This window comes from Vombatus ursinus, unplaced genomic scaffold (genome assembly GCF_900497805.2).
Source record: "Vombatus ursinus unplaced genomic scaffold, bare-nosed wombat genome assembly UNPS02014833.1, whole genome shotgun sequence".
NCBI lineage: Eukaryota > Metazoa > Chordata > Mammalia > Diprotodontia > Vombatidae > Vombatus > Vombatus ursinus.
In genome coordinates this window covers 9,102,130-9,116,774 of record NW_020954611.1, presented here as the reverse complement: position 1 = coordinate 9,116,774, position 14,645 = coordinate 9,102,130, and the positions used below count along the sequence as shown (strand labels likewise).

At 38.9% G+C, this 14,645-nt stretch overlaps 1 protein-coding gene across 2 annotated transcripts in view; it reads right to left on the bottom strand.

The window, feature by feature from the left end:
- KIF11 (kinesin family member 11) overlaps positions 1-14,324 on the bottom strand; it is a 63,843-nt gene extending 49,519 nt beyond the window's left edge. For both annotated transcript variants that reach the window (XM_027839785.1, XM_027839786.1), the window contains exons 1-5: positions 14,242-14,324; positions 13,939-14,035; positions 861-993; positions 458-555; positions 293-371 (exon numbers count right to left, since the gene is read on the bottom strand). In XM_027839785.1, the coding sequence (XP_027695586.1) occupies positions 293-371; positions 458-555; positions 861-993; positions 13,939-14,015 (387 nt within the window). In that variant the 5' untranslated portion in view covers positions 14,016-14,035; positions 14,242-14,324. The remainder of the gene's footprint in view (positions 1-292; positions 372-457; positions 556-860; positions 994-13,938; positions 14,036-14,241) is intronic.
- Between the last annotated feature and the right edge of the window lie 321 nt (positions 14,325-14,645).

Below are 14,645 nucleotides of genomic sequence, written 5' to 3'. Positions count from 1 at the left end.
TAGAAAAGAGTGGCTACTGCAGTCATGGATGCCCCTGTCAAAGACACTGGGAAAGTCTCTAACGAGCTGGAAACTGTGAGCACATATAACTTCTCTGGCTTATTTCTTGGAACGTTCAGGAATTTGGTTCTATTATACTATACTATTAGTATGTTATCTGGTACTATTATAGGAGTTAAGCACCCATGACAAGACCATATCTCTGTATTAAAGCCCTTACTAGCTTAGTCACAGCTCAGCTGAACATTAGAGGTAAACATTTTTAAAATGTTGATATATGAATGATCAGTACCTCTTCCCAGGTATATTCTTCATTGGGTGACCTTTCTCCTTCCATTGTAAAAGTCTTTCCAGTGCCAGTTTGGCCATATCTGTCAACATAAACATTAAGTATACTTAAAGTATTTAAATATTTATTTTAATTATTTTGTGAGACCCAGATAAATACTCTACTTACGCAAAAACAGTGCAATTGTATCCCATGATAACTTCATCTAAAATTGGACATACAACACTTCGGTAAACATCAATTTGTTTTGTGGATGCTCCAAAAACCTAGAACAAAAAAATCCAGAAGAGACAAGAACCTACTTAATTGTACTTTATATTATTAGTAGCAACCTCAAATAATAACAATACAATATCAATTTAATTACTCCAATGGCAAATCACTCTTATAGCTAGGAATTTGGGGAGTTACACAAATTCTTCTAGATAATAGGGGATCAATTAATTCTCTAAAAGTTTAATAGAGCTAATCAATTAACTGACTATATTACCAAGAGTGAGACTTGTACACTAGTGAAAATTTTGATTACTATATCTAAGAAAAAGCATTATATAAAAATAAAAATAAATACCATATCAAAAGTATAAGTTTTTCTTGTAGACTTGTCAGTCATTCCTCCAGTACGCACACTGATTTCTTTTCTAAAAGAATCACAATCCACCACAGAATGGGCATTTGCTTTTCGCTCTGACAAATTAAATGGCCTAAAGAGGAACAACAAAATTAATTCAGAAGTTGATAAATCATAGGTGTCAGATATATCCATTACTTCTTTTTAAGTAATTATGACAGTAAAATAAGTGTCAATGTGTAAATGCCAGTTTTAATTATTATCTTGTGATTCAAAGTCAGATGGGGAGTAAGACAAGCTCATCAGAGCTCCCACCCATCCATCCCCAATCTCACAAATGCTTCAGGAAGCTTGTCAAAAACCACCTTTTAACATCTGCAGACAAATCTCTTCACTTTTCAAAACACCCACTGGAGGCAAATATGACTATCATTTCACCACATTCTTAACAACCTTTACCTTTTAGAGCCCCAGTTTCACTGATCTCCTAAATTCCATGTTCGGCCTGGTTTGGGTTTGAAAGACCCAAGCATTGGCTTGCTTATTGAAAATCAGATAAGATTTCAGAGTAGGACATTCACAACAAACCAGCTAAGCAGACATCTAATCTTTGCTTAAAAACTTGCCACAAGGAGAAGCCAATCCTTCCCTCTTGAAACACTTCTGGGCAGCTCCAAATGTTAGACCATTTTTTCCTTAGGTCAGGCTGATATTAGCTTCTTATCATTTCTTGCCATGCTTGGGGGCCAAAGAGACCAAGTCTAACCCATCTCCACTGTGACAACTCTTCAAACATTTGAAGATAATTATCACGTACAGCTAACTGATTCTCATTTGGTAGGAAGGCTTCTGCCATCTTGGCTACCCTCCTCTGAACACTCTCTCAATGATCATTTTCTTTTTGAAAATTTGATGCCCAGAACTGAAGATAATCCATACAATTATCAAGTTGATTTTCTAACACAAGTCTGATCACATCATTCTCCCTGCCCAAACTCTCATGGTTTCCTATTATCAAATATCAACTGCTTGGCGTTTAAGGCCTTTACAATCTTATCCCTATCTATTTCTCCAATCTTCTTACACACTACTCTGTTCCATTCATTCCAGTGTCTTTGCACTGGCTGTCCCCCATGCCTGGAATATTCTCTCGCCCTACCTCCACTTCTTAGAATCCCAGGCTTCCTTCAAATCTCAATTTAAATACCACTTTCAGGCCTTTCTAGGTTCCCCCAACTACTAGAGCCTTCTCCTCTAAGGTTACCTTCTATTTACTTTACATGCATCTCACCTACATCTATAAGATACATGTTTTCTTCACATTTAAAATCTAAGTACCTAAAACTGGTTTTGCCTTTTCTTTACATCCCCAGAACGGAGTAAGTACTTAAAAAATGCTCTTAAAGTTTGGTAGCTTAAGATAGCAGTAAGACTTTTGGGACACCCTATTTAAATTCACCTAAAAAGGCAGTAAGGTACTCACTTAAAATCTCCTTCATTGTCTTGGTTATCAATTCCCTATTATTTTATCAATTCCCAAATATCAATATAATATATTATTATATCAATTCCCTATTTATTAGTTCTGTCCTTTCCAGTTCAAAGATCATTCTCCTTGTTAGAGGAGAAAAAACAAAATAGGATAACTCTGACCCCACCCCCAATCATACATTATCATTATTCCTTCTAGCCTCCTAGCAATGGTTCTGTCCTTTCTTTGAGCTTCTCTTTTCCAAAGTATTGCTATTTTAAAGCCCCCAAAACAAAATACCTCTACTTTATTTTCTTAGCTTTCCTTTCTCACCAGCCTTGGATTGCTAAGCTTTACCACTTCAGATACTTTATTTTAAAAAGAAATCTTTTTTGATCTTTTGTTTTTAAATCACTTTCATTTCTAAATATGTCCTTCCCATGAGCCATCCCTTGTAACAGAGATTGCTAAATGCCTTGAGGCCATCTACAATAGGTACCTCCACTTCCTTTCCTCTCACTCTTGTAACTTTATAGTTTAACTTCCAATCTCATGAAACTGCTCTTTCCAAATATCATAACTACCAAATCTAATGCCCATTTAAAAAAATTAAACTATTTTAAGTTCCAAATTCTTTCCCTTCCCCCATCTACTGCAAAGGCAAGATAAACAAAACCCATTACAAATATTCATAATCATGCAAGACAAATTCTCACATTAGCTTTGTCAAAGAAAGAAGGGAAAGAAGGAAGGGAAGGAAGAAAATATGTTTCAATTTGCACTGAGTCCTTCCCCTTTCTATCTGGAGGTGGAAAGCATGTTCCATTATGAATCCTTTGGAACACTGTGTTTGGGTCAGAGTTACTAAGTATTTTAGAATTGATTATTTTCACAATATTGCTATTATTGGATAAATTGTTCTGGTTCTGCTCACTTTAGTTCATATTAATTCATAGAAGTCTTCCCAGGCTTTTCTGAAACCATCCTGCTCATCCTCTTACTGCACAACAGTATTCCATCCGATTCATATACCACAACTTGTTCCGCCATTCCCCAACTGCTGCTCATCCCTCTCAGTTTCCAATTCTTTGCTACCACAAAGAGAGCTGCTTCTTACCTGATCTCTTGAGGAGCACAGACCTAGTAATGGTATTACTAGGTCAAGTTTAGTAACTTTTTGGGATGTAATTTGTTCAAATTACTTTCCAGAATGGTTCTGCTAGTTCCCAGTTCCATCAACGGTGCATCAGTGTATCTATTTTCACACATTCCCTTCAATATGTCATATTCCATTTTTGTTATCTTAACCAATATGATGGGCATGAGTTGGTACCTCAGGCTTGTTTAAATTTGCTCAAAGCCCTTTTCTCAAACTTCATCCTTCTTGGCCTTTCTGTAATATCTGACACTATTCCTCACCAATCACCCTCTTCTGGATCCCTCTTCTCTCTAGGTTTCCATGGTACCAGTCTATCTTGATTCTCCTACCACCTGCCTCCCTGCTCCTTCTCAGTCTTCTTTGTTAGATTTTCTTCCAGGTTACACTCAGTAAAGGCAGGTGTCCCCAGGAGCTCTATCCTGGGTCCTCTTTTCTCCTATTCTATTTATTTCATGATATCATCAGCTCCCATGATTTCCTTACTATCTCTATGCTAATGTCTCTCAGATCTACTTATTCAGACCTAACCTCTGCTGAACTGTAGATTCACATCTTCAACTGTCTATTAGATATTTCAAACTAGATATCCTTTAGAAATTTTAAACTCAATATACCCAAAACTGAACTTATTATCTTTACTCCCAAACCTTTTGTCCTTCCAAACTTTCCAATTACTGACAATAACAATCCTCTCAGTCACCCAGGTTAGCGACCTAGGTGTCATCCTGGACTTTTTAACTCTCTCACCCCTCAACATATCCATATCCAATCAGCGGTCAAGTCCTGATGATGTTACCTCCATGATATCGATTCTCTCCTCTAACCCTCCCACTACCCCTTGTCACCTCACTATTGGACTACAGTATTAACCTGATGGTTTCTTTGCCTCAAATCTCCCCACTTCAGTACATCCTCTATTCAACTGTCAAAATGATTTTCCTAAAGCATAGGTCCGACCATGTCATCACTCTATTCAGTAAACTCTAGAGGTTCCCTATTACCTCCAGAATCAAATATAAAATCCTTAAAAAGATTTTTTTTTTTTGGGCATTCAGAGTCCTTAACAAACTAGAACCCTCTTACTTTTCCAGGCTTTACTCCTTTCCATGTAATCTTTGATCTAGTGACACTGGAGCCTCCTTGCTCCCACAAAAACACTCCATCTCCTAACTCCAGACATCTTGACTGACAGTTCCACATACCTGGAACCATATTTCTGCCTCCTGACATCTCTGGCTTCCTTCAAGTCTCAACTAAAATCCCATCTTCTAGAAATACATCATAGAAATATATGACCAGAAAAAATAAAGATGGACTGGACATATCTTTATGACTACATCAAGATCTGCCTTTGCACTTCATTAGTACCCTACTAATGTCAAGAGAACTCAAGGAAGGCTTAGGTAGGTAGCACTGAAGCAGATCTGGAGAAGGACATGGACAAGAACTGTCTAGACAGGGCACACATAGATAGGTTGTGATCTTCCTGGAGGGCGGGGGAGGGCAGGGGAACTGGTCAAAGGGTCTAAGTTAGCTACTCAGGGAAACTCAATCCAACAAGAATTGTTTGCCTAGTTTGCCGATATATATGCATATGCACGCTGTACACAAAATGAACAAATATATTTTTAAAGTACTAACAAAACACAAAGTCATATTTAAACCAGTGAAGCAAAAAATAAAGATTTTCAACAAGAAATGAAGCAAAGGAAGAGAGTAAAATGTGTAGATATTACTGGGCTCCTACTTTCCCTGACCCTAACCATTATATCAGGTTACAAGCACTACTTTTCTTAGCAGTCTTTAAAAACTGATGCTTTTGTTTTTGTACCAGTCATTTCTAATGTACACACCTCTTTTCCTACAACCACCAAAACTGAATCTTCCTTTGTACCAAAGAAAATAATTAAGGAAAATCACTTAGTAATGTTTTTTGATGATGTATACACAAATTATACCCCAATTGTATTTTATGTCTACCAGAAGTGAGAGGGAAGAAGGAATCTTTATTTGTTCTCCAGAACCATTACTGGTTGCTTGGTTGTGTCCTTTTAGTTATACTTTCATTTATCTTGTCTTCACTTCATACAGATCTTCCATGCTTCTCTAAATTTTGTATGTCTGTCATTTCTTACAGCACAGAAATATTCTACTACACTCATATACCACAGTTTATTCAGCCATTCTACAAAGACACTTTGTTTCTAGTTCTTTGGTACCATTACAAGTGTTGCTGTGAATGTTCTAGTCTACATCAGACCTTTATTTCAATCTCTGATTTCCTTAGGAGTGTACACCCTGGGTCTCTGGGCCAATTAGGAGTTTTTATAGAGTTTAAGACTTTATTATAAGATTGCAACTGATTAACCTATTTGATGGGCTAATTCTAACCAAGATTCCCCCACCCCACTCCCAATTTTGTTTTTTAAGGTTTTTTTGTTTGTTGTTCAATGCATAAATAGACAGTTTCTCTATGGGAAATTTTCTACAATTATGGCATAAATCAGGAATTTAACTACTTCAAAATACCAGATGTCCACTGCTCAATCTTAAAGGGTTTGTGGTAGTAGAAAAAAGAAAGTTTTAAAGAAAAAAATGTTGATAACTAACTAGTTATACAGGAACTATTTTCTTCTCCTGGTGACAGGGAAAAGTGGTAGAAAACTACTCTGACAGCTATACAATATTTATAAATTCATTGGTAGCTAAGAAGATAGAGGGGAAACTTTAAAATTAAACTACAAACACACTGAATCAAAGAAACTATTCAAGGTGATTAAGCTTCAATAAAGTAGCATGATTTAAAATAAATCCACAGATCAACATTTTTATACAGTACTAACAAAGAAAGGAAGGAAATGAAAGAAATCCCTCCCACAATAGCTATGAAACACATTAAAAAGTCTTGAAGTTAATCACCCCAAGACACTAGGGCATTACATAAATACTACTACAAAACATTACTTAGGAAATAAACAAAGACTGTTCATAGTTGGGCTAGGCCAATAATGATAGCTAAATTTTTATACAGCTATACTTCTAGGGTTAGCTAAATGATAGCTAAACAAATTTGGAGACAAGGCTATTTCAACTAAACTATTAATGGGGTGCTTTATAGAACTAAATAACATAATAAAATGTGTTTGGTGGAACAAAAAATGAGGAATGATCTGGAAAAAACCTAAGATGAAAGGGGTACGGCAATATCAGAAATCAAACTAAACTATGAAGTAGCAATCATAAAAACTTGTTGGTACAAGTCAAACAATAGAAAAGTAGATGGGTGGAATAGACTGGATAAGCAACATATCAATTCACTGTTTGATAAAATTTACAAAACAAAATTACTTGGGGAAAAATTCCTATTCAAGACTTGATGGAAAAACTAAAGAGCAATTTGATAGAATTTAGGTTTATTGTACCATATACCAGAATAATCATCAAATGGATAAGAACGCTAATGTAAAAGATTGCATCATTAAAAAACTAGAGGAAAATGGAAAGAGAAATCTTTCAGGTCCATGTTGGGGGTGGGGGTTGTTAGAAGAGGTCATAAAAGACAATTCTGATTACATAAAATTAAAAGGCATTTACACAAAGCCAGCCAAGGTAACTAGAGAAACTAGATCAAGAAAAACATCTTTGCATGGAATAACTCCAATAAAAGCTAAATAGTCAAGATAGAAAGGAAATAGGCAAAAATATAAGACTAAAAGCTAAGCCTTAAAAGGTGAGTAGTCAAAGGAGATGAACAAAGTATTTTCAAAAGAATAATGCAAACTGTCAATCTTATGAAAAAATTCCCCAAAGCACTAATAAGAGAAAATTAAAATTACTTTTCAGATTTCATCTTACACCTAAATTGGTGAAGATAAGAGATGGTTCACAAAGGTGATAAAGGCAATCCGTATAGGAGAGATGTTACAAAGGCAAAATTGACAAGCCTTGGCAACAGTCACTAAATGATTTTCCTAAAGCACGAGTTTAAACATAATCTATCTCCCTCCTACCTTTCCAGTCTTCTTGCACCTTATTCCCCAGATGTACCCTTGAATCCACTGACTCTGGTCAAGGAGACTGAAAGTTAAGGGAAGGCTTCATATAGGAGGAAGTATATCATGCTTTTAAAGGAAGAGTTGGATGGAGGCAGCCAAGATGGCCGAGTAAAGGCAGAGACTCTCCCGAGCTCTTTCCCAAACCCCTCCAAACACTTTTAAGTAATGACTCTAAACAAATTCTAGAGCAGCAGAACTCACAAAAAGACAAAGTGAAACAATTTTCTAGCACTTGACAACTTAGAAGGTTGCCAGGAAAGGTCTGTTGTACCAGGGTGAGAGAGGAGCACAGTCGGGCCCCAGCAAACTAGAAGCGGGCCTCAGGGCAACTGAATCAGTAGACCTTTCAGCCCACAGATGGTAAGGGGTTTGGACAATGGGTCAGAAGATTTACAGGGGTCCCTCTGCTGGCACCAGGGGCAGGAGTCTGTTGCATTGCTTATATTTGGATCTGGATACCAATCCTGGGTCTCAAACCCAGTGGGAGGAAGAACGCTAGCACTAGCAGAGCAAAGCTTGCTGCCTCAGCAGAGCAAAGCTTGCTGCCTCAGTAGAGCAGGGATCCTGGTCACAATTCCAGCATTGAAAAGAGTGCTCGTGGTCACTCACAAACCATTGCACAGTACAGGAGAGTAGTAAACACACCTCTCCCTAGACCATACCACCTTGGAAGAGCCAAAAACTTACAGATCCCCAGAATTACCTCTGAAAACATTTGCACAAAAAACCTGATGCTTGGGACAGTGCCCCCTCCACTTGGGAAGCAGAGTTCCACTTTAGCACAGAGTTAAAAGTCAAGAAATAGTCTGTAATATGAGCAAACAGAAAAAAACAAATCTGACCATAAAAAGTTGCTATGGTGACAAGGAAGATTAAAATACACACTCATAAGAAAAAAACAAAGTCAAAATTCCTGTATCTAAAGCCTCAAAGAAAAATATGAATTTGTCTCAGGACATGGAAGAGGTCAAAAAGAATTTAAAAGCAAATAAGAGAGGTAGAGGAAAAATTGGAAAGAGAAATGAGAGTAATGCAAGAAAATCATGAAAAGAAGAGTCAACAGTTTGATAAAGGAGGCACAAAAAAATGAAGAAATTAACACCTTAAAAAACAGAATAGCTCAAATGGTAAAAGAAGCACAAAAATCCTTGTTGTTTTTTGTCCTTCGTTCTCAAAGAGGACCATGACATAAGGTGATGCCATGACATGCAAATGAATTGGGTTTAAGTGAGGGAGGGCTGTGCAAAGTCATCAGCCTCACTCTCTCCTTCAAAGCCATTTGGGTCCAGTGGCAAGATATAGATCAGGACAACCGGAGATGGCCCTCAGTGGGAGACTGACCTTTTTAAGTTAAGGTCTTTCCCAGGTCTCAGTTTGACTGAGGCAACACCCATCCAGTGATTAAGGCTAGGTAAGAAATGAGGCAAAGAATGACCTCCTTCACCTAGAGGGTACCTAGGAGGGGGCACTGTCCTAAACATCAGGTACCTTTTACCTAGTCCAGAAAAAAAAAAATCAATCTGGGAAGCGAAGACTCTCAGGGTTTCTGGCTGAAAGAGAAATAACTGTTATTTACACTCATTCTGAGCCATCAGGGCCAAACAACGACCAAGTGAGGCTTGGGCTGGGACCTATTATTGGCCATTCAATGACAGCCAGAGAGATTTGGGCTTAAGGCATAGTTCTTAAGAAAGAAATCTAGCCCATAAGCCCTAAGATATCTTGCTAGGTTTCAGCAACCAAAATTTATATTCCTTTGGGCAAAGCACCCACAGGTAAGGATATGATACCCTATGTGGACAGTGGGAGAGGATGGAGGGAAAAAAGGAGGGGGGTAGGGAAGGAAGGAAAGAGCTACATTGCCCAAATGGTACTGACCAGTTGGGTTCGAGGTGGGGTAGCTACTACTACTTGCTGTTTGTTTGTTCTTCATTCTCAAAGAAGACCATGACTTGCAAGTGAATCCGATTTAAGTGAGGGAGGACTGTGAAAAGTCACAAACACAAAAGTCCAATGAAGAGAAGAATGCCTTGAAAAGAAGAACTGGCCTAATGGAAAAGGAGGCACAAAAGCTCACTGAAGAAAATAATTCCTTAAAAGCAAAAATTGGGCAGGTGAAAGCTAATGACTTTATGAGAAATCAAGAAACAACCATATAAAATCAAAAGAATGAAAAAAATAGAAGAAAACGTGAAATATCTTATTAGAAAAAACAACTGACCTGGACAATAGACTCAGAAGAGATAATTTAAGAATTATTGGACTACCTGAAAGTCATGATCAAAAAAAGAGCCTAGATATCATCTTTCAAGAAATTATCAAGGAAAACTGTCCTGATATTCTAAAATCAGAAGGTAAAATTGAAATTGAAAGAATACACTGATCACCTCCTGAAAGAGATCCCAATGCAAAATGAAAACTCCCTGGAATATTATGCCAAATTCCAGACCTCCCAGATCAAGGAGAAAATACTGCAATCAGCCAAAAATAAACAATTTAAATATCACAGCCAGGATAACACAAGATTTAGCAGCTTCTACATTAAAGGATCAGAGCGCTTGAAACATGATATTCCAGAGGGCAAAAAAGCTAAGATAACAACCAAGAATCACCTACCCAGCAAAATTGAGGATAACTCTTCAAGGGAAAAATGGCCATTCCATGAAATAGAGGACTTTTAGGCATTCCTGATGAAAAGACCAGAGCTGAATAGAAAATTTGATTTTTAAATACAAGATGCAAAAGAAGCATAAAAAAGTAAACAGCAAAGAGAAATCGTAAGAGATTTGATAAGTTTAAACTGTGTATATTCCTACACGAGAAAATGATATGTATAACTCCTAAAATTTTTCTCACTAATAGGGCAGTCTGAAGGAGTATACATAGACAGAAAACAGAGGTCTTAGTTGAATGTGATGGTATGATTATCTAAAAAAATAAAATTAAGGGATGAGAAAGAAGAATGCACTGGGAGAAGGTGAAGTGGAAAGGTAGAATGGGACAAATTATCTGACATAAAAGAGGGCTGAAAAAGATTTCACAGGAGAGGGGAAAATGGGGGAATTGGAAAGGGGAGCACATGAACCTTATTCTCATTAGAACTGGATCAAAGAGGGAATAATATACAGACTCAATTGGGTATAGAAATCCATCTTACCATACAGGAAAGTAGGAAGGGAAGGGGATAAGAAAAGGGAGAGCTGACAGGAGGGAGGGTAGTTTGGGGGAGGTAAATGTCAGAAGCAAAACATTTTTGAGAATGGCCAGGGTAAAAGTAGAGACAGAGTAGGATAAACAGGGGGGAAATGGAGGGAAATACATGGTTGGTAATCATTACCGTGAAAAAAAAATTTTTGTAGTGAGTTTCTCTGATAAAGACTTCATTTCTCAAACATATAAAACCTGAATCAAATTTATAGAAATAAGAGCCATTTCTCAACTGATAAGTGGTCAAGGATATGAACAGGCAGTTTTCAGACAAAGTAATCAAAGCTATCTATAGTCATTAAAAAATGCTCTAAATCACTATTAATGAGAGAAATGCAAATTAAAGCAACTCTGAGCTATTAACTCACACCTGTCAGATTGGCTAATATGACAAAAAAGGAAAATGACAAATGTTGGAGAGGATGTGGGAAGATTAAAACACTAACGTAGCATTGGTAAAATTGATTCAACCATTTTGGAGAGCAATTGGAACTGCCCAAGGGCTATAAAACCATGCATACATACCCTTTGACCAAGTAATACCACTACTAGGTCTATATCCCAAAGACATAAAAAACAAAAAGGAAAAAGATCCAGATGTACAAAAATATTTATAGCAGCTCTTTTAGTGGTGGCAAAGAATTGGAGATTTAGGGAATGTTCATCAACTGGGGAATGGTTGAACAAGTTGTTGTATATGATTGCAATGGAATATTATTGTGCTTTAAGAAACGATGAGCAGGATGCTCTCAGAAAAACATGAAAGCCTTACATGAATTGATGCAAAGTGAAATGAACAGAAATAGGAGAACATTGACACAGTAATAGCAACATCACATGACAATCTACCATCTACATAGCTATTCTGAGCAATACAATGATCCAAGACAATTCTGTAGTACTTATGATGAAAGGTGCTGTCCATCTCCAGAGAAAGAACTGGTAGAGCCTGAACGTAGACCAAAGATACTTTTTCTTTACTTTCTTTATTTCTCTCGGGGTTTTTTTGGTGTGTGTTTTCTTTCACAAAATGAGTTACAGAAAAATGTGTTTTGCATGACTACACATGTATAACGCATGTCAAATTGCTTGTCTTCTCAATGGGGGAGAGGGAAGGAGAGAATTTAGAACTCAAATTTTGAAAAAAAAATGTTAAAATTGTTTTTACATATAATTGGGAAAAATATTAAATAAAGGATGAGTTGGAATTTAATAAGTAAAGAAAGAAAAGGAAACATTTTCTGACCTAGGAAACAACCGTGGGGAGGTACAGGGTGTATTGTGGGGGCTGAGTAGTTCAATGTGCACGAACCAGAGTGCAAAACCACCGTAAATCAGTCCTTTTACTTCTGTCTAACCAATTCTGTATCAGTGAGGATTTCCCAAGCCTACTTTTTATTCAAGCCTCCCCCACCATCCCTTTCTCAACTGTTATATCTAAGAATCTTGCATCATACTTTACTGAGAAAAAAAGAAATCGTGCACTATGAGCTTCCTCTTTTCAGCTTTTTGTATCACTACACCTTGAAATCATGTGTTATTGTTTCTCTACTCTGTTGAAAAGGTGGCCAACCCCTCCTGATATCATCCCTTGCCTTATTCTTAAACACACTGCTCTCTGTAGCATCCCTTCTCTATCCAATCTTCAACCTGTTTTTTTGAGATTCTATTCCTTATATCTATAAACATTCATGAGACTCTAACATTCTCTCAAATCAATATCCTTTGTCCTTGGCTTTTAGTCTCATGTGATATAATAAGCCTGTAACTGAGAAAGGGTAATTAGTTTCATAATGTGTGCAACTTATTACATACTTCAAAAGGAATAATAGCTAACATTTATACAGCTCCAGGTGCTTTACAGAAATTGTCTCTGATCCTCAGTGACAACACTGGGAGGCATGGGCTATTATTATTCTCATTTTACAGTAAAGGAAACTGAGGCAAACAGAGGTTAAGTGATTTATCCAGGATCACACAACTGTTAAGTGCCTGAGGCTGGATTGGAACGACAAGTCTTCCTGATTCTGGCATTCTCACCACTATGGGCCACCTACTCAACTCATATTTTAAGTCAAAATATGTACAATCAACGCCCCTCTGCTCCCCTTCATACAAAATAAACTGGTCCTACTATGTCATCCTGGCATAGTAGAAAGAGCACTGACTTGGGAGTCAGGCACCTGAGGTTCAAATGTCAACCGATGTTTACTCCCATGTGTGACTCTGGGGTCACTTAACCTGCCAGAGCTGCAGTTTCCTTAACTGTAAAACTAGTTGTTTTCAGTCAATTAAGAGAACACTGATGATAAGGAGGAAACTGAGGCTCAAGTGACTCGCCCATGGACACAAGGCTTTTGTCATAGTTCAGTTTTGTCTGACTCTTCCTGATCCCATTTGGCAAAGAGTGGTTTGCACTTTCCTTCTCCAGCCCATTTTACAGATGAGGAACTGAGGCAAACAGGGTTAAGTAACTTGCCCAGGTCACACAGCTAATAAGTATCTGAGGTCAGATCTGAGCCCAGGAAAATGAGTGCACCAGACTCCAGGCAGGGCACTTTATCCACTTCACCACCTAGCTGCCCTTAAAATAATAATTAAACAGACACACACAAATACTAATAGAAATTCAAAGATTAGACAATCAATCAATAAATATTTATTCAGTGCCTACCATGTCCCAGGTTAAGTGCTGGGACAAAAACTCCAGCTTTGGCTCAAGAACAAAGTGTCCTTTAAAACAACGACAAAAAAACTAACAAAAAACACCCAATAAAACAATTTTTCAATAGCACAATAAAACCAGATTCACAGATAAATCCAGCAGCCCACTCAGCCAAAGCCCCAGCCGTCACAAGGGTGACAGGCAGGAAGGCAATCCGATACCACAACAAACACTATTAGTTTTGCGCGTCCACTGATGCTCATTTGAAAGCCAGATCAGTTTCGGATGGCAGACGCAGCAGAGGCACCCGAGCAAGTGTAGACGGTTAAACACCCCGGGGGTTTTCCGGGGCCCAACATCAAGACGCATAAGATCAAATGCACACGTCAACACTCGTCTGTTCCCCGGACTCCGCCGGGCTCCAGCACAGAAGAAGGGGGGGCTCCAGTCACCTTCCTCTCCAGCCCCACCTAAGGACACGAACCTGCGGGGGGCGGGGGGGGGAATCTCGCGCGTCCTACCTGCATCTCACCACCACCTGGATGTTCTTTCCTTTCTCATCCTTCTTCTTGCCAACAGAACTCGGCTGGAAAGCCATGGCGAGCCTCGCTGAGAAACCTAAAACCAGGCCGAGAAAAGGCAAGGGCGGGTCAGGGACGAACCTCGAGGCGCGTCCGACTGCTCCGCTCGGCCCGGGCCAGTCCGGGGAGGGGTGGGGTGGGGAGGGGAGAGGCCGGCAGCGCCCGACACCCCCACACAACCATCCCGCGACCGGCCAGGCCGAGGAGACTGCCACCCACCCAAGACCAGAGCAGGGCTCTCACCTCGCTCAGGGTCCCCGGGCTCCGCGCAGCCGCTCGTTAACGCCGCTCCGGACCAGCTTCCTCTTCCCCGGAGCAGAATAAACGTTCACGCGCCACGATTTGAATCTTGGATGTGGGATTTCTCCGGACCAATCACGAGGGCCCCGCGCTCAATGCGCCATGGGAAACTGATTTAAATTAAAGGGACCGACCCAGGTTACAGACCGCAGCCGTGAAGACAAACGGGTGTAGGAGAGGAACTTTTTTTTAAGGCAATGTAAGCCAATTGCATCGTTGTGCTTTGCGATGCTTACTGTGAGAGACTCCTGGAAGCGAAGAGAAACCCAAGTGAGCCAGACCTCCCCCCCAGGCTCCAAGCATTTTTCTCTTTTTACTACAAGCCCCAGGGATCAGTGCGGCAACTA